Raw genomic sequence first — 27,565 nt, 5'->3', positions numbered from 1 at the left:
AAAGATACTGTGTGGGTATAAAATAAAGGAGTTTATAATTTAAAAATTCTCAGAATGGCCACAAGGGGAAGAATTTCTCAAAAAGAGCAAATGCATTTATTTCCAGTTAACTAGAATGCAACTTTCAAGCTATTTTATAGTTTTTTCAGATTAGCAATAACTTAAAACCAGTGTAGCATAAAAAAATAAAATGATTTGAAATGCCATAAAAGAAAAAGGATTTGCAAAGGATAAAGAGCAAATACATAAAGAAATAGATGGTGATGTTAGCAGCCCGGAAGTGGAAAGAGGATGCGTTCTGGGGTCAGATAGGCTGGGTTGGGAATCCAGAAATGTTCATTGGGAAAAATAACCTCACCCAGTACAGCTCTTTGGAAAACAGAGGCATTTATATCTATCTTGTTGAGTTGTTGAGGACAGGGAGGGTGTAGGTAGAGCAGAACACAGGGAATGGTATAATTATTAGCATTTCTGTGGCCTCTGTTCCAGGAGGCAGATGCCACAGGAAGGCAGGAGTGAAATCCACAGGAAGTGAGCACCCTGGGGCTTGAGACATCTCACAGGGCTCTAATCCCTCAGATCATTTTACTTAGCCAGTGGTTTTTGTTGTTTAATTTTTTTCAAATAACACATACCCCTTCTAAAGAATGAATCCAAGATGTTCTGTCTGTCTCTACCTACTGCATCACAGTTGCACGCCCCTCCTCCTTAAAGATGTTCATTCTTAACAACTGTGGTTTTTTTTTTACATCATCCAAACCTTTTTCCTACACATTAAATGTTGTTATATAGCTACATTTGTATTAGTTATTGTTATATATTTATATTTTTTAAACATTTATTTGAGAGAGAGAGAGGAGAGAGTGGAGAGGGACAGAGGGAATCTTCAAGCAGACTCCCTGCTGAGGCTCAATGTGGAGCTAGAGTTCACCACCCGTTAGATCATGACCCTGAGATCATGATCTGAGGAGTTGGATGCTTAACCCACTGAGCCAGCTAAGCGCCCATATATTTAAGAGCATTATTTAAAACTGAATTCCCTATCATCCATAAAACACACTTTGTTTTTTTGTCTTACTCTTCAGCATCTCTGAAATTGGGGGTATCTTATAATTGATGGCATCAAACAACAGCCACAAGCCTTTGTTTCACATTTTAATAGTGTCTATTACATCAAAATGCTTTTTACAATCTGTGGTATCTTAGAATTGATGAAAGATGGTAAGTTTTAAATGGCTGCACAGACTGCTTGATGGATGTACCAGGTTTTCTTTAGTCACCTCTGGCCCTAGACATTTGGGTTGCTTGTGCCTCCCATGTCTTGGCTCGATCTTGATTTTCCTACTATAACCATTGCTGCAGTGTACTTTCATGTTTGTATCCTACACATACCTGCAAAATGCCTACAGCTGAAAATGCTGAGTTGGGAAGTACCTGTACTTTACATTTACTGTATTACTCTGAACATATTGTGCAAATTTGCACTCAGCAGCATAGGAAATGACTCTTTCTTCATACCCTTCTACCATTGGCTATTTTCAGTTTCTTTAAAAGTTCATTTATCAGGTGAGTGAGAAGGGTATCTTAACATGTTATCTCCCTTATTTCTAGGGAATTAGAGTATCTTTCTCTGTTTATAAGTGATATGTATTTCTTTGTCAGTGAGTTTATCATATCCTTTGGTCGTTTTTTGTTGGACTTTATGTCTTTTTCTTATTAATTTGTAGGAGCTTTGTACATATTCTGTTGACAGCCCGAATATTTGGGTTTATGGTATATATGCTTGTCCTTATGGAAACTCCTTTATGGAGATTCTGCACATATTTGCATTTTATTCTGTCCCTGTTCTGATCCTATGATATTAAGTATTTACTGCATGTAAATCTGACAAGCCAGTTCCTTTGAAAATCAAATTTAATTGACCTAGTTTTTGGAAGAATAGTCCAGCATATTACTGTTAGAAATTAATTTTAGAATATTGCCTCAATTATGTTTAGCTGAGACTTAACACATTTTTAAAATGTAAATTTGAGGAAATACATGTGAACAAATACATCCTGTGTATAATATTTTTAGGGGGATATCGATTATCAGGAAATGATACTCATTGGTTTTCAATCTTTTATTTTTTTTAAACATTATGTCAACTGAATTGTAATTTTAACCTCCAACATATAAATTGATTAACCTCAAAGATGCTGCAGGAGCTGCCTGGGGGAGGAAGTACTTAGGCTCTTGAGATATCTGTGAAGGACACGAGGGCTCCAAAGAACACATGTTGAAAACTGTTGTTCTAAATGTTTTCGTCAGAGGATAGGAATCAGTTAAGCAGCCCAGAAGGAGTATTTCTGTTATACTCCTAAGATTATGGGCCTGCACTACACTCCGTGGATTCAGAATAAATGACTCATTTATTCTCCACAGAGAGGATCCACAGCACAGTTAAGCAGGTTTTCCAGAGGTCCTCCGACCATGCTCCTTGATCAGCAGCTGACATTCTAGTTGTACCTACAGCAGACCATCTCCCATTGAGATTTTCTGCTGGAATATGGTCACTGAGGGGAACCAGAGCATGGATGTCAACACAGGGGCTCTGGAAGCAGGTCGCCTGAGTGTGAATCCTGCTCTGGCATCTTCTTATCTATGCAACCTTGTTACTTTGTCTCTGTGTGACTCAATTTTAAGACTTGCTTTTCGAGACTGCTGCTTCATAAATATCAGTGGGCATGTCCGTTACCTGTACCTGGAGATCTTACCAAAAACAGATTCTGGTTTCTAGGTGCAGAGGGGTGGGCAGGACTCTGTGTTCCTATTAAGTCTCAAGATGATGAGGATGCTGCTGGTCCTCAGACCACACTCGCAAGCTATCCTCAAGACATCTAAGAGCATCCACTGTGATTTTGTTAAAAACCAACTTTAATGCTGTAGCTAAGAGGAAACAACGTGAGCTTTAAACGTGTTTATTCATAATTTCTGTCATTTTACCTTTTAAATATGCTGTTCATGGATATCTTGAGAGTTGAAAAGGACCACATTGTCTGTTAGTATAAGCACTGGATTAATCCCAGCCTCTCAGGCACTGAACCGTCCAGTTTCCCTAGAGCTCAGCGCTGCTTTGGGGAACAATTAGTTACTGATGGAAACAGTGCTGGAGGAATTTGAGGAATAAATCGCAGCACTTGTCATCAGCTTTGAGCATTAAAGTGTAGTGTAAAGTAAAGCTTTGGCTCTGGAGCAGGCTTTCACACTTCTGGTCCAATAGGTCATGGGCACTAATTCTTGCTAAGGCAGCAACTACATCTGAGAATCCTGGTAGTTGGAGGAGGTGGGAGTGGCTTGTTCAGTAGTGTTCTCTGTAGTTGGATGGCATCGTGCGGATTGGTACCACATGCTAGGGAAATGAGTAGAGGGGGACAGATACAGCAGGGCAACTTTACATGAGAATTATATAGATGTATAATTCAGTGCATTTCTGGGACTGCTTAGGATCCCATCTTCATCCTCTGCGAAAGTCATGGAGGCCAGACCTCACGCATTAGCAGAGGTTCCAGACAATTGAGGGAGACCTAGCAGGTGGGACAGTGCACAGTTTGTTGAAGGCATCATGTGTGCTGACAGTCTTCCCATCCTCAGCCTCCCCTAGAGGCCTTAGTTCCCTTATTCCCACTCCCACCTCTTCCTCTCCTTCCCCTCTCTGTACCCTTGGATGCTGCCTGCTTTAAAAATGTTTGAGGGAGAGGGACTGAACTGCTTTGGGAGGATCCTGAGATTTGAGCTCATTATCAATATATCATTCCAGACTCTGGGAGAGAAAAGCTGTTTGGAAAACCAAGTCAGAGAAAACAAGCCATTTTATCCATATCATAAGCAAGACTTAGGGAAACTACAGCTTTAGAGCTAGGTGATAAGGTACCAAAATGAGCAAAACGGGAGGTGGTGTCTCATCAGCTGTGCACCAGAGTCTAGCACACTGGTGGGCAGAATGATCTATGTTTGATGAATTAAGGGACTACAGCAAGGCAGTAATTCTTGAAAAGTAAAATGTAAAATGCCTTGCATTTATACAAAATGAATTTTTAATGTTTTTATTGCTACTCTTAAAAGTATCAACTTCAATTTTCTGGAGAAAGTACCTATGAATTACAAGATATTTGGGATGCCATTATCTCTTGTAAATAAAAACCCTTAACCTGCATGTGAAAGAAAATTAGGCACACTTCAGTACTGGAATCTAAACTACCCAGAGTTGGGGCACCTGAGTGGCTCAGTTGGTTAAGCATCTGAATCTTGATTTTTAATTTTTTTTTTATTTTACTTATTAATGATAGGCACACAGTGAGAGAGAGAGAGAGAGAGAGGCAGAGACACAGGCAGAGGGAGAAGCAGGCTCCATGCACTGGGAGCCCGATACGGGATTCGATCCCGGGTCTCCAGGATCGCGCCCTGGGCCAAAGGCAGGCGCTAAACCGCTGCGCCACCCAGGGATCCCCTGAATCTTGATTTTAACTCAGGTCATGATTTCAGGGTCCTTGGATAGAGACCTGTAGAGGCTCTCCATGCCTAGCGGGGAGTCTGAGAATCTTCTTCCTCAGCTCCTCCCCCTGTTCATGCTGTGTGTTCATGTACATGCATGCTCTCTCTCTAATAAATAAATCTTGTAATAGTAATAATAATAAAATACCCAGGGTTCCCAGTGTCTGTGGCTATCTTGTTAAAATAATTAGACTTCTATTAAGTAAATTATTAAAGTAATTAGACATATTGTAAGTAAATTGAACATAAAGACTTAAAGTCTTTGATCTAAAACTTTGAAGAAATTTGACGGGACCCTTAGTGTGTTGGGAGAGTGCCACCTATGGGTGGTATAGTGTATTGCACCACAGATGTTGGACCCTCTGAAGTACTCTTAATGAAAGTCAGGTGTAGAAAGGTGAGAGTTGTTAAAAAAAAATAAAAAACCTCTAAGGAAACTTGTGCCACAAAAGACATTGGCAAATGTTAAAACAATTTTTGTAAAACACTAATATTAATCGAAATGCAGAGGAATTGTCCTCTCAGTTTTGCTTAGAGAACAGTTGGAAGATACACACACACACACACACACACACACACACACACACACACACTTGATGCAGAAATTCTAGTTCTGGGGATACAGATCATGCTTGTACTTGAGTGCCAGAGGGGAAAATGTAATCATTCCAGCATTACAAAAATTTGAAATCAATTCTGCCATTAGGGAATTTGTAAACTATTCTATGTAAGGTGCAATTAGAAATAAGAACCATGGTTGAAAAGCAATCTCAAGTTATTTATAGTTTACCTGTTTTCAGTTTTCGTTAAATTACTTACATACTCCTTCCATCATTTCGTTATTTACTGCACACCTGCTATGCACTAGCCAACAAATTTTGGAACAGATGTATAGTTGGTATTTACATGAAGTATAAATTTCACTTCTGTAAAACTAACATAGTATACAATTATGTTACTAAATTAGAGTAGTTTTCTCCTAAATGTTGTCTCATCAGAATGTACACGTGATACCCTTAATTAATAAATTCACCCTCTGCTGCAACACCAGATTTTTTAATACTTCCTAATAGCTGATCAACTGCCAATTTTTTCGTATGGTTTTGCAAAAGTGAAAGACTGTGGAATCTGTTTTTGAACAACTGAGCTGGTGATTTCTTCCATATCCATCCAGAGCTCTTACATGTTCCCAAATATCTCCATGTAAGAAGTTTCATAATACCCTTGGAGGTGTGAAGGAAGACAGGGATTTGACTCATGGACTGAACTTGAAACAATATTGTAACTGGGCAGTGGTTGCAAAAGTCCTTTCAGCAGTCATGGTTTAAGGCCTTTTCCAAGAAATATGTTTCCAAAGAATGTTAATAATAACTTTGGAACATCCTCCATGTGAGGCACAGTGAGTGGTCACTGCCTTCGGGTTAGGCAGTCCAGGGATCTCATTCTCTTCCTGGCACTGCTTCTGTCGATTGCACTGGACAAGTTCCTTTAGTTTCCTTTATCCAAAGTTGAGAACTCTTGTGAGGGTATATGGTAATTAATACTCTCGGAGTGTGAAAGCATTTATCATTTTGATCAGTGAGCCTGAATAGTATGATTAAAGGAAGTATAGCTGTTAATAAATTATAGTGGGACATTAAAATCCCACTGGAAAGATATAAAAGGCCTCCTGAATCGTCTGGCTACCATGCATACATTATGTATGCTGTATGCATGCAGAGCAGTAAGTGATCCAGTTCTTTGGGACGTAATTCTTGGTATCCGTAGAACTAGATTGGATTGGATACCACAGGGAATGGCAAGTAAGCAACCTGTGTTGTTTCTTACTGAAAAAATTTATTTCCTTCTTCCTACCCCTCCCAGAAAGGAGCAGAAATACTTTTCTTACTATAGAAGGACTAGTGCAAAATAAAGTTTAGTCATGAATTTTGTACATACAGCTTTGTGATGTAATCATTACATTAGTTTCCTTGCTTGTAAAATGACAGTAGCAACAAGCAGTCATTTGAGACTTAAGTGTGATATAAATGCATGTGAGATGCTTGGATTACAGTAAATGCTTTGTAGGTGTTAGCAAATCAAATCCTGTTCCAGGAAATGAGTTTGAGCTAATGATTATTCCCGACTGCTACTTTGTCATTTGGTGCTACGAGTCTTCTTTGAAAGGAGGGAAGAATTAAAGACAATGAAGAATTTGGAAGAGTGTTTGGGGACTAAGAGACAGCCCCGTGACCCCTGAGAGAAGCTACTCTGTCCACTCCCCTCCAGGCTCCAAAGCTCTGAGTGTTTAAGCTAGGGGAGACTTTATGGCTAAAAAGGACGACTTCATGTTGCCTTGCAATGAACATTCAGTGAATTCAATTTTTTTTTTACTTTTTAATTAAAAAAGCAAAATAATATGTTTACAAATAGTATTATTTACAAATGTTAAAACCTAGATTTTCCTGAGAATTTAAGTTCAACTTACACATTTTGCCATGCTGCTTCTATAAGTCCAATATTTTTATAATATCAAGTTTTATTTCATGATGAATATTTAAGTATATCAAGGAAGAAATAAAACTTCCCTCAAGATTGACTTCTATATCGAAACTATGTGAATTAAATCTCTTAACACTTTGGTCTCCATTTATAAACTTTATGTATTTGATTTTCTTCTCAGCACTTCATATACCCAAAAGGGCAGCCCGCAATCCTAATAAGCATTTTCTTCTTAAGTGCATAAGCAGCTCTTATAAATCTAATAAGTCAAACTTGAAATGATAAGTTGAATTTTCTAATAAATATAAATACTATTTGCCAATCTAATCAGATCCTCTTAATTTTCATTCAACACAAATCCTAATCTAAAGTCAGCTTTATTTCAAACTAAAATCACAAAGTCTACCTGTCCGATTCTGTATTATAGGGTACTCCTAAACATTAAAAACATAGAAAATAACAATTTTCATTCTAAAATATGTCTAACAGAAAAATATTGCTATTCTATATTTAATGTACATCACTACTAGCAGAATTTCCACCTCAAGTCAGCCCAGGTTACTGGGTGAAAAAATATACCACTGTGATTGTCAATTATTAAAGAATTAAGACTAGAGTGTGGAATGTGTATGCTCATGTGTGAGTCTGAGCATCCATGCATGATATGCCGAGCACATTTCATTACTTCATGTGAGCAGGGAACCACAAATGTTTCTCCTGTATTATTTTTATAATCAGTATCTTCCACTGAAAAGGACTCTCAAGGGAATAATAGGGTAGATAAAATTAATAAAAGCTTTTGTCCAACAACATATGACTCACCCTTAAGAATCAGATACCTGCTCCTAAAGGGATGTGCTCACTCTGCAGAGAGATTCCGTACCACACTAGTGACTCAGACTGAAGATAAACTTCCCTTGTACCTGGAGGCTGGAGGATTTTCTCTGACTTGAAGGTCATTCTCTGTTCTTTTCAGCAATTCAGCAGTTCAGAACTGAGTGAGGCCCACCTACATGATATGATGGAGGGCAGTTTGCTTTACACAGGTCCACCAATTTAAATGTTAGTCTCATCCCAAAACACTCTCACAGAAATGCCAAAAGAACATTTAACCAACTACATCAGGCCACCCCTAAGTTGGCGCATGAAATTAGCTATCATGAGTGGGACTGAAAAAAAAGTGAAGTATTTGCATTTTGTGGGCCTTCTGCACTGCCCACTAAAATCACACTTAGGGAAGGACCTTAATTTTCGGTTCTTTCCCCTCCCCAGATAGATGCTGGAGAAGGTAGGATACTGAACACTTAGCTAGGGGTCCCCAACTAGACAGACGGCAGGTCAGGGGCTCTTTGTAACCAAGCTGTGCAGGAGATCCAGGACTTGAGAGAGGAAAGAAGCAAGCAGGGGTGAGGGACAGAGAGGCCCATTCCAAAAAGGAGGATCAGCGCATCAGAGGAAGAATACTAGAGATGAAGCTAAAAAGCTAAAACAAAACAAAACAAAAAACCTTGCCTTTGGCGGGTGCATTAGACAAAGAGAAAGCACCAGACAAGTCAGTCCCATTCAGGTTAGGATCATATTTTGTAGTCACTGATTAAAGACATTTTATGAGAAAAGTAAACCTGGTATGGTTTCAGAGTAAGGACGGTTAAAAAGGAAAAAGAAAACAATAACAACCGCCCACCTCTAATTGATGGGAGAACTTAACTCCATTTCCTGCTCTACTCCTGGAGACCACACTCTGGAGGCTGGTCTTGGAATGAGATGCAGTTCCCAAACCCAGTTCCCTGGGGTTGGGAGCCAGTGAGTGTCTGGAACGCCAGCTGCAGAGACCTTGCTGGACTGCAAACCTGAGTATTAACTCTTGGGAGAACTGGTGGAAGCTATTGTTGCAGGAGCCCCAGAACAACTCGAGAATAGTTAAATGTGAGCAGCCTTTGAGAACAGGATTGCCAGGTGGTGTCCCAAGGACTTCTGATACTTTAGTTTGTGTACAGCTTGGACTTTGGGATGTCAGTTGTATTCACTGCTTATTTTCTTAAAAGCTGTACTGCACTCAAGTGCTAAGAGAGTATTTGGCTCCATTCTTATATAAAATATTCTGGACAGAGCGTTCATTTGATAATGATTGCAATCACATCGATGTCCTATTAGAATCTTTCTCATTTAGAGCCAAAGTAGAACATTGAGACATACATGTAAAATGAGCAATCTGATGACAAAAAGCAACACTTTTATTTTTAATTAACAAACGTTTTTAATTCGTCTCAAAAATACAGTGGTTAGCAGTTTCAACTTTCTCCCTTGAAATCAGAGATTACAAATAGGCATTCGGTTTCTAGGAACACCTTTCAGTGTTATTTTTTATTAGGTGATTTGCTCTTTAGTGGAAATTTTACTTTCACATATTTTAAAGACACTTTGCTGCTGTTACAGTTTTTTTCCTCTTTGGTGATAAGAAGAGTTTTAATGTACTCTGAGCAGAATGAACTATGATGAGTGAGGCTGTGACAAAAATCCCAGCACGTAATTATTTAAAGCCACGTTTTATGTTTGAGGTTTTGAATTCAAATAATATTGTGCTTATTCGGACCTTTTCTTAATTAGGCTTATGAGACAGCTGTGGTTAGAACAAAGCTGCTGGCCGCTGGTGCCTTTAAATGCTGACCTCATGGCCGGAATAGGCAAGCCTGGCAGAGGGAAGGTGAGGGAAAATTTCTCTGGTTTCCCTTCATGCAGCACACAGATTGTGCCTCTGGATGTTTGGGAGAAAAGCATCTAGAAAGTGATTAGAAAACTATCATGTTCTTGTCTTTGTGCTGACACAAATCTGCAAGGAGAAGACGCTAGGGAGGGCCATGTTTTTGCTCCATATTATTAGCCAGTATCTTAAGAAAGAAGCAATTTCAAAAGATTAGCTCACTGGGGAGCTTAGGACACAGCTTGCCTTCTTTATGCTTCCTTCTGAGATTCAAGTTTCAGTGGCAGGCAGAGCTGTTGTGAACAGTTGTGCCAGTTGTACACTGCTCAACCCTAGAGGATACCAATCTGTGAGCACCTACAAAATGTAGCTGAAGAAATCACTGCCAGGAAGAAGAGCTACTAAGACTATATCTAATTCTGAATAGATCCAGAGGGGAAGGTAAAAGAGACTCATTTCAGATTAAGATAAATGGCAATATATAGAAAAATCATAAAATTGACGGATCTTAAAAAAGCTCAGTTTTGCTTTGTAATAAGTGAATGGAATAATAGTAATATTGATTATGTTTAGTGTTACTTTGATATTATATAAACTATCTAGAATTTGCTCTTCAAATAACAGATTTAACAGTATCCCATAACCTTGGGATCTGTACTTCGGAATATTAAATTAGGTTTTTTTTTAAGATTTTATTTATTTGAGAATAAGCAGGGTGGGGAGAAGGAGAGGGAGAGAGAAGCAAGCCTCTGTTGAGCAGGACCCCAGGATCATAACCCGACCCAAGTCCAAGGCAGCTGCTTAACTGACTGAGCCACCCAAGTTCCCCTCAAGCTAGTTTTGAACAAATATTAATACAACTTTCTTTGCTTCCAAGCTTAAGTAAGCAAGGTTAAAAAAATATACTTTAGAACCCAATTACCTTTACCCTTATATTTTAATAATTTGTTTTTAGTAAAAGAAAATGTTATATTTTGAGAATTTGTCGTCACATGGGCTTTGGAATATCATTAAATTTCTCTGGCCTCCGTTTCCTCAGCAGAAAAGTGAATGAGAGACTAACCTTATAGGTTACACTGGCTGCTTACAGTGTGTTAAATTCCATGATTATCCATCCTTCTGAAAACATCCAGATGAGCTTTGCTGGAAGCAATAGCGGCATCTAGTGGTTATTACCTCCTATCCCAGCCACAAATTTCCATGACGAATTGTCTTCCCTAGATTCTGCAGCCTAATAGTAAAAATTTTCTGTTCAGGATCATAGAAGATGTAAACTTGAAAGGACCTCAGAGATCAACTAGTTTCCTCATTTTACCAGTTAAAAATAGAAAGATTAGATGAACTCCAGACTTAATATATAAAAACATTTTCTCCTTCATTGTTTTATTCTTGACTTTTTTTGAGGTGAGATTCATGTAACCTAAAATTAAGCATTTTCAGTTGTTTTTTTTTTTTTTAATTAGGCTCCACTCCCCGTGTGGAGCCCATCATGGGTCTTGAACTCGTGACTTTAAGATCAAGACTTGAGCTCATATCAAGAGTTGGACGCACCCCATAAAATTATGCATTTTCAAGTGACTGATTCAATGGCATTTAATACACTCACCATGTTGTACAATCTCCCCCTTATTCTTAAGCACACACTTAGGTCCTTTTTTAAAGTCATTCTTACTTGGTCAATGCAAAAACTTAGAAGAGAAACCAGTGTATTCCTGATAAATAATACTTACTGATTTTTCCTACTTGTGACTTCTCGGGTTGTCACTTCAGAGCAATATTTAAAGAGCAGGAAGGAAGAAAACAAAATGGTGTAGATGTCTTGCAGTTAGAAGATATGAAGTAGATGGATTGAGAAAACCAACATGTTGAACTTTCCTCTTGTTTGCCTGTTTATTGTACTGTTCAGTCTTCTCTTATCACACATTAGAGGTTACCTCATTCCCATTTCCCTTGCGATTGCCTGAATGTAAGACTTGAATGATGTATTTCCAAAGCCCTGGATACTTAGAAATGGGGAAAACTTTTCATGCAGTCCTTCATAAGAAATTCATAAGCTATCAGTCATTATTTCAGAGTTTTCGTGTGTGGCATGATTTAATACCATTACAAGTGTATAAATTTTGGATCCAGGTTTTAGAAAGCAGAGGGAGCCTCCATATTTTTGGCATTCATACCCAACAAATCTGTCTCTCCAGTAGAGTCTGGCTAAATAAACAGCAATCTGTTGGAAACGCAGGGAATGACTTAACTTGGAAGGGCAGCATTAGGTGACTGCTGGGGTGGGGGAGCTCCATTGGTCTGTGGTCCACGAGTTTCCTTAGAGCATTAACATTTACAGGAGTCCCGCAGAACATAAACCCTGCCAAGACTTTCGACTTCATTACTTCCCTGTCCTCGACAAGTACAATTTAATTGAACATTAAGCAATTTGATCTCTTTCACCTAATAAATCGAGCAAATTCAATAAACATAAATCCTGCTAATGATAGAGCTGACCCTGGTGGGGCTGAGCTCATCAGCATTCATGGTTATTACTCTCCCTGGAATTTCAGTCACAAATGCTTATTGCTGAACTAAGTACTTACCTGGTGCTTACAGTCTGGGGAGCGTATTTAATAATTTTCTTCTGTAGGGTTTCCGAAGGGCAGCTGTGGAATAGAACATGATTTTGCAGATAGACCAACTTGGATTTGCATCTCTCGCCTAAACTAGGACAAGTTCTACTATAAATCAGAAACAAAAGGGTCAATTGCAATGATTTCATAGGGTGTTCTGAGATTTAAATGAAAAAGTGCATGCAAAAGCCCACAGCACCTGACATGTGGGAACTTAATGGTACGTGTTAGCTCACTTTCCTTTTATTTCCACTGTTCTTTAGCACAGCTCTATGGTAGCCAGTGTTTACATGGTACTTTTTTGGGTTCTCTATAAAACTTTCTTATCCATTACATATGTGACTCTGAGTCATCTTCCTCTTCACCTAGTTGGCTCCTTCATAGAGACTGAGAGACACTCACCTCCAAGGTGAAGCCTTGCCCAACTCTTCCCGGCTGGCTCTGGTCATGACCTTCTCTGTGGTCCCGGTAAACTGTTGCACATGTCACAGTGTCATGATAACCGTCCTCTCTCCCAGATCCCACCCTGCCCATAGTGATTATCCGCGTCTGGTTGGATAAGTGAATGAGTCAGTCACTGAATGAAACACTGACTTGCCTTTAGTATCACAAAGGCAGTTCCCCTCATCCATTGAGTAGGTGAACCCCCTCCCCTCCAAAAAAAAAAGAAAAAAAGAAAAGGGTCCAGTCCAAGGAACTGGAAAGCAGGGAAGCAGCATGAGGACCCAAGACCTTTGACTCCCCTGTTTTCTCTCAGAGCTCAGTAAGTTTTAATATCCTGGAAGCAGGCTTTAGGCACTGCGGGTTAAAGCTTTTTTTCTGAGAAGAGGGTAAGTAGAGAGACACCCACCCAAACAGGTGTCTGGTTCCACAGGGTGCAGCATTGCCATTAGAACGCCCTCTCACCTTCATCACCAGCGCTGGGGGGCATATTTTGTCAGTGGTTACTCTTTATCTAATCTCAGAGTTTTTGCTAATTTTGGTCAAAACTACCTATTTCTACTGCTGGCTCCACCTGCACTGAGGCAAACAGTCATTCCATTCTCCCTGTCGTCTTCCTCCATTTCCTGCTGGTGGTATGTGTTTTCCAAATACCATCACCAATCAATCATGTGTGTAGAAGACTCTAAGAAAAACACCTGGTCTAGAAATGTGAGCAAAATGAGGCCCATTTTTCTTAATGCCTAAGAATTGGTCCTTGTGTCTCCTGCATTTGAAAATAATGCGCTTCAAACTTTAGAGCCATGAGTTTTCAGCCTCGATGTGAGAACAGTGAAATGCAGCCTCATCTTCATTTCTCAAAGCAGCTGAATTTAATCTGTCGCAGGACTAAAACTTCACCTCCCAGTTTCCTCACATGCCAGAGTGGCATAGTGACATGTGACTGTCCAGACCAGCCCTGCAGATGTGTCTGTCATCAGGAAGGGAGATTTCCTGCCAGGATGTAGTAATGTGCTTCCCACTGCTGCTGACAGCAGAGGCCCCAGACCCAGTGGCTCCAGGGGGTAATTTTTAAGGTTTTATTTTTTCAATTTAAAATTAAAATCAAAGCAGGCCCATCTGTCATATGAATCTGACATGCCAGGGAAAGGAGTGTGATCAATGGCCTGGATCTTGTTTAGACCACTTAGTGACGGTGTCCCACACCATCCCATGTGTGTCTTTCATAGCTTTGATCAAGAGCTTAGCATTTGTCCTTGGGGAAGTGGAGAATGTGTTGAGGGGGCAGGCTTTGAGGTGTGAATATTTCCATTTCCTGTTCATTTCACATTCGTGTGGGGCGAGATCCTGGATGAACACATTGTATGGTGGCTCAGAAATGGTATTTGCCTCATAAAGTATAGGCTTTGCTAAGCAAAACTATTCCTTTGCAGCAGTCCCCAGGCAACTAGGCACTTAGTCATTGTTGATGTGATTAAGTAAAGGTTGTTTTGGAGAAGGGACGGTATGTGTTCATCCCCACGTGTTGAGCTACATGGAATGGAGTCTCATGTGCTCACATGGGAAATTGTGGAAATAGTTCAGGGATCTGGTTTTCCTGAGTTCTGCACCCTCTGCCGACCACAATTCACTGTGTCCCCAAGCTGGAGGAAAGGATAACCAAGGCCATGCACCTCTGAGCTAAAATGGGCTCTAGTTGTGGTTTGGGGTGCACAAAGGCCCAGCAGGTGCTAGAAATATGCACATGCCCAGTTCCTGAAGAGGATGCCTTGCTGAGGACTCAGAAAATTCTGTGATATCCCAGTTGCTCCCCTGGAAGGTGATGAGAAGCCTGTCTACCTGAGACATCTCTAAAGAATTCAGGCATATACTAAGAGTTGGTGAATGTCAGTCCTGCTTCTACTTTGAGTTTTGTTGATCTAGTGTTAAAATGTGCTGTTACTCTCACTGCCTCACCAAGTAATTAAATTCATCAAGGCAGTAAATGATTTTGTCCCTGGTTGTTTGAGGCAGGGTCTATGAAGACATCTTCCTGTGTTTACTGAGCAAGAGTTTCCCTCCATATATATAAAATTCCAAATAACCTTGAAAGAATATTTAAAAACATCTAGAGAGTATGCTTCATTGCTCTTCATTTACTATATACTTCTTTGCCCACGGACAATCACCTTTATGTTTTGCCAACACTGAAACTTATTCTTTGACTGTCTTTGAAAATCCTTATTTGCACATGTTCAATAGGGTCTTAGTGATTTTTACCTATGAGATAAATTGGCACCTCCATTTTCTTGGTGATTAAAAATTTATGAACAGTTCCATAACCGTATCTCTTTTTCATACATCAGTAACGCAGAGGTAGGCAAATGAGATAACCCGCATGTGAGAGAGATGGAAACTGAGGCCTGCCCCAAACTGCTAAACTGGAAAGTAGAGTGGTCCAATCAGGACATGAGCCCAGCTTCAGCCTCCAGAAGAGCCCGTGTTCCTTCCATTACCCCAGGCTCACTTTACCCTTGACCCTGGCCAAGAATGAGAGCAGATGTGCATGACAGGAGGGGCAGCATGGATGGATTAGAGGAGGCCCATCCGTGCTCCCAGAAAAATAACTCAAAATGCATGTCCCAGTGATGATGGAAATGTAACACATCCAGAAATACAAGAAGTGTACATTTAATGCAGAAATCATGCTTTGATAATGGACCAAAATTGTTTTGAAATTTTGAATGTTTAATATGTAAGAGAAGGTAAAGCAGCAAAAGACAGTAAGTTCTAGAATCTAAAAAATGCATGGCTGAGGAGGAAAGGAGGGGAAAGAAAATACAGCAGGTCCCTGGGGCGCCACCTGCATTTCTCTCCTCTGTTCCCTTTTATCAGCCTGGGTCCAATTTAGAAGCCTTCCTTAGGAACCACTGGGTGATCCCCAAACACAACTTATAGCTAGCTTTCCTGTTGCCTTTGGGCAAGCTCTTTTTTTTTTTTTTAAGGATTTTATTTATTTATTCATAGAGACACAGAGAGAGAGAGAGAGAGAGGCAGAGACACAGGCAGAGGGAGAAGCAGGCTCCATGCAGGGAGCCTGATGTGGGACTCGATCCAGGGTCTCCAGGATCACGCCCTGGGCTGCAGGTGGCGCTAAACCGCTGAGCCACTGGGGCTCCCCTGGGCAAGCTCTTTAAATCCAAAAGACCTTTTCCAGCAAAGTAAATCCTACTCATCTTCATTTCAGGCCACATGCCACCTTTTCTCAGAAGCTGTTCTCCTCTTCCTCTCACATTTGAACCATTTCTTTTGCAGTGCTAGGTGATGAGAACTTGGAGGGTAGGGACCAGCTCATTTCATGGTGGAAGGGGTGATGATCTAGGGGAAGACCAAGCCTAAGGGCCAGACAGCCCCGATCGGCCCTGTGTCAGTCCACAACCCCAGGACCTAGAGTCTCATCGAGGCTTCCCCACTGGGCAGATGTTGGGTAGGACCATGCTCAGCTATCTCTGGATTTTGTTTTCCAAAATAAGAGCATGACTTTATTTTTAATATCTACCTCTTGTTCACAACCGTTGCTTGGATATAAAATATTGAACAGTCTCCCTTTCAGATGTACAATGAATATATAGAAAAAAGGAGAGAAAATGACCTCAGCTCTTGAAACTTGTAAACATGTCAGCAATCTTGCTCTCACAGGGAAATCCTTAATTCTTTTTCAAACTTGAAGCAGAATTGACAACCATTTGCATTCTCTTTGCTTTCAATTATGTGTGGATTTTTTTGGCGGGGGTAGGGGGCAGGAGTCGAGGTAGGTTCAGCTGTTTCCTTAATGAAATTAATATTTCTTATGAAATGGTTTTGTGCACAAGTGTTGGGGTATCTGAGGTCTGTATGTTGTTCCTGAAATGCTTCCACACAAGGAGAAGTTGAGGAAGGGGCAGCCATCATCCTACCTACTCAGGGTCTTTTCTGGCCTTATGCTTCCTTTTTGCAATTCTAGGAAGGCATTGTGTGAGTGTATGGGCGTACACATGTGCTCTGCACACACCCACTTACTCCTTTGACTCTTGTAAGTGTCACACTCTTGCCCTAGTGCTTTGCTTTAGTTTCATGTGTCACAGGAGGAAACAGAATAGAGGGAAACCCCCATAAACTGCGATCCAGCCAAGTGTGGCTGTTGCCTTGGGCGGCTGTCCTGAGTGTGTCCAGCTGGTCCTAGGGCCTCCAGACTGGCATCCCCGGTTCTGGAAGGAGCCCCAGGATTTTCACCATCTGCTAGATAAACCCTTGGGCACCATATTTCCTACAGCATGTATTCAGAATGCGAATCCCCCCCTTCTAAAGCTTGCTTCTCTAGACCTGCTACATAACTCTGCTCTGAAACTCAAGCAAGACCCTAGGACCAGGAAATGCCTTGAAAGCTCAGTAGCCCTGGGACATATGGAAAACCAAGATCTGCTGTGCTGGCCGGGTCATGAAGGGGGACTACAGGAGAGTTTAGACAAAGGTGGCTGTGGGGCTGACCCAGCTTAGAATAGGCCCTCTGGAAAGTGGTAACTGCAGAAGAACAATCTAGGGTGTGGAGGAGGTAAAGGCAGGGATTTCAAAGGAGCTGAAATAGTTGTAAGAGAATATTCAGTGTGCTCACTGGACCTTCATTACTGAGTTCGAATTTGCCAACACCATATGCCAACTGTCACTTAACCACTGTTCCTGCTTCCTCATCGGTAAAACAGAGTTGATTGATAATAGTATTTCTTCATAGGGTGTTGTGGGCATTTTAGGGCATTAATATGTAGTAAGTGCTTCGAACAGTACTTGGCATAGAGCAAGCATCATACGACTGTTAGCTACTATTATTACTACTGCTGTTACTACCCCTTTATGACCATCCTCGTCGTTACCGTAATATACCCTATTCATACAGACCAGGCCTTGCATATAGAATTGTAATAGTTGCTGTTAGAAGGGTACCTGCTGGCATCGTTGCTTGGTTGTGTCATTTCTGGATCACCAGAGATAACATCTTTTCTGTCTCTTTTGAGTGAAGATATACCTCTGTAAGAATGACTATACCCTTAAAATGATACCACCTGCTGGTTTCAGGTAAAATCGTTCTTCCAGAAGGCCTGCAGCACTCAATGCTGGCTCTTTTTTTTTTTTTTTTCCAGTTCCTTACTCTCTTGGAATACATTCTCCCCACCGCTCAGCTACTATTTTTTATGTTCAGTGTAGAATCTTAGTTACGCTAGATAGCATTTCATTGTGTGGGGTTGAACACAGCTCCCACAAAGAATATGGAGATGAGTTCTAGGATCATTGGTGCGTGTGTGGAGGAGTCGGGGGCATGTGGTGGACAGGGCCCAGGCCCGTTCACGGTGCACCAAGTGGTGAGTGGGTGCATGTGGGTGCCAGCAAACAGCGATGATGTCTCACGTTGTTGTCCTTTCCTTCTTAGACGACTATGCCCAGCTGTGTAATATCCCTGTCACGGGACGCCGGCGGCCATATGGACGGGATGCTTTGGTCGACTTCAGCGAACAGTATGCTCCAGAAGCTGATCCCTACTTTATTCAGGACCGTAAGCACCATTTTTCAATTACGTTGAAAATAAATTATGGTTAAAGGTTAGTCAATGATTCGCAAAAAAGTAGCTCCTGGGAATTTGTCAGAAACCTCAGCTTTTGGGGCCCACTCTAGACCTGCTAAATTGGAAACTCTGGGGTAAGACCCAACAGTCAGTGTTACTCACCTGCTGCATAAGCCTTGTGCATGCTTGAGTTTGGGAAATATTGGATCAAATTATTGGCAAGCTGGTGGGGATGCTCTTATGTTTACTTTCTTTAAAGGAAAAAAAATTATCTTCTAATAACCTTTACGAAATCATTTCTTGACTCATTACATGGTAGTCTTAAGGGTCAAGGTTTTCTTGAAAGCCTGATTATAATTGCCATCTTTTTTCACACAAGAAATGACATGTGAACTGTGCCAAGTTGATCTTTACAGGTATTTTAGATGGAAGGTCAAAAAATTGCTCTTCTGATCAGAAATTGTTAGAATCCGGGTGAGGGGATTTATTAAGAAAGGATGGCAGGCTGACTCCTCCTGGATTTGTGGGCAGAATTTCTTCTGTAGAAGTAGAGCATGGCCGTGTGAACCCGGATCCCATTTAGGAAAAAAATGTCTGACGGTTAACGGGAGTGTCCTCAATAAGGAAGCCATAGGAGCTAAAGGTTTCTCTGGGGGGAAGCCATAGCTTTTCAAATTCAAAATGCAGTATTGGTAAAGCACAGGTTGCCTCATTTCATGAGTGGGGATGGGGAAATGCGGATTCCAGCTGCCTCCTCTGCATCTTCCCAATGGGCCTTTCTGGAAGTGTGCAAAGCTGCACCAGATTTTCAAGGCAGGGAATCCCTTGAAGCCAGGGAGCTGGAATTAGGACTTTGGAGACATGCTGAATGACAGACTACGCTGAAACTCTTCTTTCTTTGGCTCCTGTTATACATGAACAAAGCAAACTACCACGGCATGGTTCCCAAGGAGCAACCCAAGCGTTGTGGCCACACTTGGAGCTACTTCAATTGAGTCAAAGAGTGTTTCCTTTTTCCCTTCCCTTCTCTTTCTTTCCCCTGCCTTCCTTTTGTTTTTTGATGGATGCATATATCGATTATTCAGAATTAAGAGCGCTTCAAGTTCTACATGAAAACAGCATGGTATCCATCCAGCCAAGTTGATTAACACACACCTACACACAGGTGTAGAACATTACCAGCATCCAGAAGGCCCCGAAAGCCCTTTCCCAGCCAGGCCCCTGACCCAAGGGTAACAACTATCTTGACTTCTAATAACTTGGATTATTTATTTTAATCAACAACATACAGCCACGCACTACTTCATGACAAATAAATGACAGGTACACTAAATAAATACACTGACAGGTATAAGACTGTGCACTTAGAATTTCTGTACTGACGACCTATGAATATATTACAGGTCAAAGAACAATTTACCTTTAAAAAAATGAAAAGGAAGGAGGAATATTAAGGTTGAAAGAAAGCCCAGCTTGCCTGTCCCATAAATCTGAAATAACAGGTTAAATCTATATGCAATTATGACACCATCCTGTAGCTTCCATGTGCAGCCTCTATCATTTAGACAGAGTCCAGATTCCAGGAATTTTCATAGTGAAATGTTCTGGCTTGTGTACTTTTTTTTAATGCTGACGTTGCTTTAAAACTCTTTGAATTCACTACAAATGTTAAGAAATAAACATGTTGGTGCCACATCCATTTCCTATTTAGCAACATAGAAAGCTGAGATGCAGTTCTTAGACCTTGAGCTTTGACTGTGTCAGTGGCCTTTAAACTTACTACAAGTTCTGAGAAATAGCTCCTCCTTCCCAGAAAGGAGTAAGGACTTTCTGGCCCTGCTAAAGAAATGACCGTATTGGGTAGAGAGTTAACATAAAGGGAAGGCTGACACTTCTTATCTCCTGACTTCTGGTTATTTAAGAAAGTTGAACTGATAGCTGAGGGTATCAGTTAAGGCAAGGCAGTAATTTAAAGTAGAATCTCCAGGGTGCCTAGGTGGCTCAGTGGTTGAGCATGTCTGTCTTTGGTTCAAGTCCTGATCCCAGGGTGCTGGAATTGAGTCCCGCATCAGGCTCCCAACAGGAAGCCTGTTGCTCCTTCTGCCTCTCTGTGTCTCTCATGAATCAATCAATCAATAATAATAATAATAAAATAGAACCTCCGAGAGCAGAAATCAGCTTTATGTCTTAAGGACTAGAGAGTAAAATTTTTAGGCTTTGCAGGCGTGGTCTCTGTTGCATCTACTCTTCTACTAGGATATCAGGAAAGCAGCCATGGACAGCATGTCAATGAATGCGTATATCTGTGTTTCAGGAAAACTTTATTTACCAAAGGCAGCCAGCCACCTTTGGAGCAGAGGCTATACTTTGCCTACTCCTCTAGAAGTATTTTTGAGAGTCTCCTTGATGCGTGTGTATAGGAGTTTTCAAAATTTAGTTTCATGTTTTAATTTCTCTAATAATAAAAAATTTTAGTAGTTATAAAGTCAAAATGATTTTGCCAGAGTACCTGGAATTTGAAAATATTTTCATAGATTAAGACTTTATTTTCTTAAGTATTTCTCAAACTGGCTTTGGGGACCTGATGACATATTCTTGATGGCTGGTATTTTTTTTTTTCTCCCCTTCAAAATTTTTAAAAGGGCCTGTCATGGATGTGTTAATTTTTAAAATCACTTGAATTACACCTTATAGCCCTGCATAAGCAATGATATTTTGCTGCCCCCTGCAGTTCCACTGGAGAATTACTTCAGAGGCCAGATAGAGAGTTAAGGCCATATTTTGGAAAAAAAAAACTTTTTTAAGGCTGAAACACGATGAGATTCAGAAATGGGGATGAGGGGAGGTGAGAGTCCACATTAACACTGTGTTTGTGTCACCCTGGGTTTATATTTACAACTTCTCTCTCCAGAAAGAGAGCCAAAATGCTCTTGATGCCTGTTTTTATATTACTACACTGTATCTCTAAATCCGTTTAAAGATATCTAAGCTATAAAAAGAGCCAAACAAAAAATTCTTTGTTTCCCTAAAAAAAAAAAAAAAAAAAAGATTTTTGGCTTTCTCAACAAAAGTATGATGTACTTTTCTCATTTATCAGGATGTTTCAGAGTCCCTTTTACTGTCTTTATCCTTTGATCTCCTGACAGCCCTTTTGTAAGACTCATTCCAAAGCTAGGCAAACAAACAGACTTTACAAGGCAAGGCCAGCTTGACTTTTCACTGCTTTTTGGGGAACTCCAAGTGAAAAACCACCGCCTGAAGTTCTCATGGATCTTCTGAACAAATGTCTGCTGAACTGTGATTGTGACTTTCATTGGTTCCATCCTGAAAGTTGTGCTGCCATTTGCCCTACTGAGAACTCAGGAAATTTGGGATTTTAGATAAGCACTTCTATTAATAAGGGCAAGACCAAAAACCATACTTCATCATTTTTTTTAATACTTCATCATTTTTGTGTGTGTGATTTTATTTTTATTTTGTGTGTGTGTGTGATTTTAATATAGGACATCAGAATTCAAGATGTGTGGCTATTAATGTAGAACACGTATAAAGTTTTTAATATCTTATGCTTAATGTTGTATACAGATCTATTCAGCATGAAATATTACTGCTAACTTTAAGGCATCTGAAACAGGTGTCTAAAATAGATATATATGATGAACCATAACCTTAATAAAAATATAGTTTTAAAAGATGGTGTAAGAAGCTGCAAATTCCTTTCTTAAAAAAAGAGATTTATTTATTTTATTTGAGAGAGAGAGGGCAAGCAGGGAGAGGGGAAGAGGGAGGGAGAGAATCTTCAAGCAGACTCCCTGCCGAGCATGGAACCCGAGGCAGGGTTGGATTCCTTGACCCTGTGATCATGACCTGAGCTAAAATCAAGAGCTGGCCACCCCACTGATGAGGTCACCCAAGTGCCCAGAGACTGCAGATTTCTAACCTGGCTCCTGGTGTTTCCTTTTCAGGTTTTTTAAATAGTTTTGAGGAGTTGCAGGCTGAAGAATGTGGCATCCTGAATGGGTGTGAGAATGGGCGCTGTGTGAGGGTGCAGGAAGGCTACACCTGTGACTGCTTCGATGGCTATCACTTGGACATGGCCAAGATGACCTGTGTTGGTAAGGATGATGTGGGTTCCATGGCAAATTATTCTTGTCCTAAGATCCCCTGTGGCCAGATCTCATATAATCGAGTGCATTTAAGATAGGTCTGCAGTTTTGGTTTGGGAAGATGAGACAAGTTCTGGAGGTGGACGATGGTGATGGTTGCACAACAGTGTGAATATACTTAATGCCACTGCACTATCCACTTAAAAGTGGTTAAAATGGCCAGTTTTATGTTTTGTATATTTTACCACAATTTAAAATAACACTGATACCTCATTGAAGAATTCATACAGTGGTATATTGGGAAAAAATGTCAGAATGTTCTAGATAATTAGTTTGACTCTTCTAACTTCAGCTTTTGACTCTGCAGCAAGTAATATTTTCTCCCAATACCTGACACCAGCATGAGTGTAGACGTCTGGAAAAAATGTAACTGTCATGGTAATCATTTTAGACAACATTCTTCCTAAAATTCCCTCTCCCTCTCTGTCTCTCATATTGCCATCCCTTCTGTTTTTGAAAGACTGATAAGTGTACATTTATTCTTCCTCATGTGATCCATGCCACCTTCTAGAGCCTGACCCTTGAATTATAGGTCTTCCCTTTCTCTATGGCTCTCCTCCCCCCTCCAGCAGCAACCCCCTTCCCCACTTGAGTTTTGTTTGTCTCCATCGGTGGTGGGTCTGGAAAATAGGTAAACCTGGGTTATTACAGGTGTTTCGAGTGTATTTCTTTCCTGTGGAAAGAAATCTAAGAAGGTAACTTGAGCCTTTACAGAGGCTGCCTCGAGGGCTCTGCTCACTTGTTTGGTTCTTACTACAGTGTATTCCTGTCTACAAATCTTAATAGTTTTTCTGTACCTGCAGAAGGGAATTTAGAAGTAGGAAAATTGTTCCAGCTTTCTTGAGTTTTGACTCTAAAACGTCAAGCTGGCCAAATGTTCATGGTGTGTTAAATAACAGGGAAGAAAATTCTGGAACCTCTCAGGTCTACAAAGTCGTATTTATCTTGCAAGTAATTGCGACAAATAATAGTGAGAAAGACTCTCCAGTTTTCTGGGGGGAGAGCAGAGAACTGCCAAGGTATGTTCCAGCCAGATGATGCCTTGATGCCTTAGGTAAGCTGTAGGTTACATTTCCTCTTGGAGTGATACGAGACCTTGTTTACCTGCGTGGTTTGGCTTATTGCAGATGTAAACGAATGTGATGAGTTGAACAATCGGATGTCTCTCTGCAAGAATGCCAAGTGCATCAATACCGAAGGCTCCTACAAGTGTGTATGTCTGCCTGGCTATGTACCTTCTGACAAGCCCAACTACTGCACTCCATTGAATACCGCCTTGAATTTAGAAAAAGACGGTGACCTGGAGTAAAAGAGAATCTACATAACCTAAGCCCATATACTCTGCACTGTGTAAAGGAAAAGAGAGAAATGTATTATACTTGAGACATTGCACCTAACCTAGAATGTCAGAAATACGGAAACATCACGGAGCTGTGTGTCCTCGGAAGGAAGACGAGAGGATCCGGTGTGAGCCTGCCTGGTGTGACAGACCAAATGGACATTTCTCTGAAAAACCAGTATATATAGTCTGTTCATATGTAAAATTCAGTGGAAAAGAGGCGGAACAGTGCTGTTATTTTAAACAGAAGGTTGTATTATGATGTTTTTGTTTTGTTTTTGTTTTTTTACTATTGCTTGATTAAATTTGGCATTTAAATAGTGGTGGAAATATTTTATATAATTTTCATTTTTTGGTTGTGCAGTTCCTTGGCTACTGTTTTTCTTCAGATTTGTTCTTTCATTCTCAAGTGCACAAGTCTTTGATAAAATATTGTTAAACTGTATTATAAGTATTGTTACACAGGGTTATGTTTTCCTGGTCTGGAGCATTTTTAAAATCCAAACTGTCTGTCCTGTGGAGCAGGCAGTGATTTTTGTTTCAAAACTTTTATACGCATTTGGAGGAAAGTACTTTCTATTTACAGTGTGTTGTCTGATTTTAATGTCCATTCTTAGCCAAGCTGCTAGTAGGCATCAATTGGATCCTTTCCTATGTTGAAATGGAAGAATTAATGAGCTTACATTAATTAGTATTGTAATGTGTAAAGGAAGCCCAGCAAAATTTTTTGAAAACTTGATGATCCCAACGTATTTACCATTGTATGTTAAAGCAAAATAAATCACCATTTTTTTAGAAAAAAAATTCTACCTGAGAGTAACTGTCAATGAGTATCTGTGTACACGTTGTATCCCTCCCCTGTTTAGTTTTGCAAATGGTTCTCTAGTAAAGTCTTTTGCAGGTGAATTATTAAATTTATTAGGTAGTGTTAGGGACTGAATCATGTCCGCCCCCAAAAATCTTATGTTGACATCCTACAAATGTGACTGTAGTTGTAGACTGGGTCTTTAAAGAGGTAATTAAGATTAAATGGGGTCTTTGGGGTGGGCCCTAACCCCATATGACTGATGTCCTTCTAAGAAGAGGAGATGGGATGGGGACAAACACAGAAGAAAGGCCATTTGAAGATTCAGGGAGAAAATCACCATCTCCAAGCCAAGGAAAGAGGCCTCAGAAGAAATCAACCCTGCAGTACCTTGATCTCAAACTTCTTACCTCCAGAATTAAGAGAAAATGAATTTGTTGTTTAAGCCACCCAATCTGTGGTACTTTGTTATAGCAGCCCTGGCAAACAGGATACAGATACAGATCACAGATATCACAGGAACAGTGAAAACAGCTTTCGGGGTTCTAGTCACTGTTTAATGCCCAGCTATAGTTAAGCAATTGTTAAAATGAGTTTCAGAATCCATTTTTTTTACTGCATAAAACATCTGAGTTTAAAGAAAAACAATGAAACTTTGTATAGGGATACCCAGCAAAATCTCATTTAACATTTTCCTGAGGGTAACTCCGGTGGCTCAGTGGTTTAGCACCGCCTTCAGCTCAGGGCATAATCCTGGAGACCTGGGATCGAGTCCCACTTCGGGCTCTCTGCATGGGGCCTGCTTCTCTCTCTTGACTGTGTCCCTGCCTCTCTCTCTGTGTGTCTCTCATGAATAAATAAAATATTTTTTTAAAAATTTTTCCTGAAATACAGGATTTAGGTTTTTAATACCCGTCATAAGAAGAGTAATGGGATGTCAAAGATGTCTGTATCCTCATCCCTGGAGCCTGTGAATATGTTACTGTGTGTGGCAAATGGAAATCAAGATTACAGATGGAATTACAGTTGCTAATCAGCCTCAATAGGGTGATCCAGTAGGCCCAGTGTCATCACAGGAACTGGGGAGTGGAGGGGAGGAGGTGGGCGGGGAAGCAGATAGAAAAGGGGAGTCTGGGGGCGATGTGAGATGCAGGTGAGAAAGACTCCCCTGCCATGCCAGCTTTAAAGGCAGAAGAAGAGGCAGGGAGGAAGCATGAGCCAAGGCTAGCTTCTAGTAGCTGGAAAAGGGAAGGTGCCATTCTTCCCTAGAGCCTCCAGAAAGCGCAACTCTCTTGAGTCGACTGCAAGCCAGTAACACAGATCCACTTCTAACCTGTGGAACTGTAAGATAACAAATATGTGTTGCTGCAATTAAACTTGCGATAATTTGTTGCAGCAGTGACAGAAATCTAAAACAACACCCAAGCATCATAAAATGGACGCCTCAACATTTTCAACTAATTTTTCCAGATAGGAGAAACTTAATTTATATCCCCCAAACTCAGCAGAAGCATTATAAATAAAATGACTTGCTGGCACAAGTCTTGAATTATATTTCAAATATTAGCATAGTTGGAATCATCACAGGTGTTTGAAAATCACACAGACTATCAACGAAGTGGATGTGTGCTGGGATGTTGCTAGCCAGCTGGCATGCTCGTTTTGAATGCATTTCCACAAAGCTTTCCATGTCTGTTTACCCTTTATTTTTACCTAGTTTTGCACACATCCTCCAAGAAACATTTCATTTTTTTGTAATAATGTAAAAATTCTTTTAGCTCCTTTCAGTAGTTACTGCAATTTTACTTTCAATGCCTATTGTCCTCTAAACCACAGGTTTGGGATTCTGTGGCAATAGTTCTAATTCGTTGGCCATAAAGAGACAGACATGTAGTGCAGTGCATTCTGATCATTAAATCGGTTATATAATCTGTTATGCTAATACATGTATTTTCCAGCTGCCTGAGCAGAAGTCCATCCACAAAATGAGTCTGCATACCTTAAAATACCAACAAAAACATTCTCTTCTGTTGTCATAAAAATCAAACTCTCCTCCAGGAAAAGTAGACCTGGCTATCTGATTTAAACTTATGTAATGTAAAGTTATAGTCTTGAAATCTGCCACGTTAGTCACAATAAGCACTAAATACAAACCTAGCAAACCAAACCTTTAAACATATCAAAGGTGTTTTATACACTTTCATCCACCTTCCTCTTTAAAAAATGCTTATACATTTGAAAGAATACTATAATTTAGCTTTAGTATTTTCACACATGAACGACTTTCTAAAGTACTCTAAAATGTACTTGAATTTTCCTGGGAGATCTAAACATCTTTGTATTGGCAGAAATGACAAATCTGATTATGCTTAAAAATGAGCTTCATGAACATTTCATCTGAGTCAACTATGCGAGGAAACAACATGCATGTCAGGGTTCCATGTCCCTCCTTGTGGAGACAAACCATAGCAATGGATTTAGCAATTGTTCTAATATCAGCATTAAAATAACTGATTCTAACGTTCTCTTCACATTTTCAAAGGAATGACTTAAGAAGGTGACGTATTTGTGCATCTGTGATGTACTGCTCAAATCTTTGGTAAGAGGAAGAGAACAATGGCAGCATTGATCAGTGTCACAGGGATGGGGACCCAAAACTAAGGACTATAAAGAGCGGTATCATCTGCGAAGTGCAGGAATAAACCACAGTCTGATAAGACAAAAGCCCTCTCAGGAAAAAGAGTTCCTTGATTTTGGATAAAACGTTCATAATCATCACAGGAATATGAGATTCTTCTAACCAACCTTCCCTTCTCTTTGAGAGTGCAGGATGGCCATCACTGGAGGAAGAAGTTCTCTTCCAAGTCATTTATGAAGAGGATTTTTCTTTTTATCATGACTCTGAGTATAAC

At 40.3% G+C, this 27,565-nt stretch overlaps 1 protein-coding gene across 12 annotated transcripts in view; it reads left to right on the top strand.

The window, feature by feature from the left end:
* Window positions 1-24,652, top strand: part of LTBP1 (latent transforming growth factor beta binding protein 1) — a 392,695-nt gene extending 368,043 nt beyond the window's left edge. For all 12 annotated transcript variants that reach the window (XM_077843646.1, XM_077843644.1, XM_077843645.1 and 9 more), the window contains 3 exons: window positions 18,212-18,334; window positions 22,309-22,458; window positions 23,637-24,652. In XM_077843646.1, the coding sequence (XP_077699772.1) occupies window positions 18,212-18,334; window positions 22,309-22,458; window positions 23,637-23,818 (455 nt within the window). In that variant the 3' untranslated portion in view covers window positions 23,819-24,652. The remainder of the gene's footprint in view (window positions 1-18,211; window positions 18,335-22,308; window positions 22,459-23,636) is intronic.
* Window positions 24,653-27,565: the final 2,913 nt, after the last annotated feature.

Source organism: Canis aureus, chromosome 12 (genome assembly GCF_053574225.1).
Source record: "Canis aureus isolate CA01 chromosome 12, VMU_Caureus_v.1.0, whole genome shotgun sequence".
Taxonomy (NCBI): domain Eukaryota; kingdom Metazoa; phylum Chordata; class Mammalia; order Carnivora; family Canidae; genus Canis; species Canis aureus.
The sequence above is the reverse complement of the archived record's forward strand: the minus strand, read 5'-3'. Positions and strand labels throughout refer to the sequence as shown.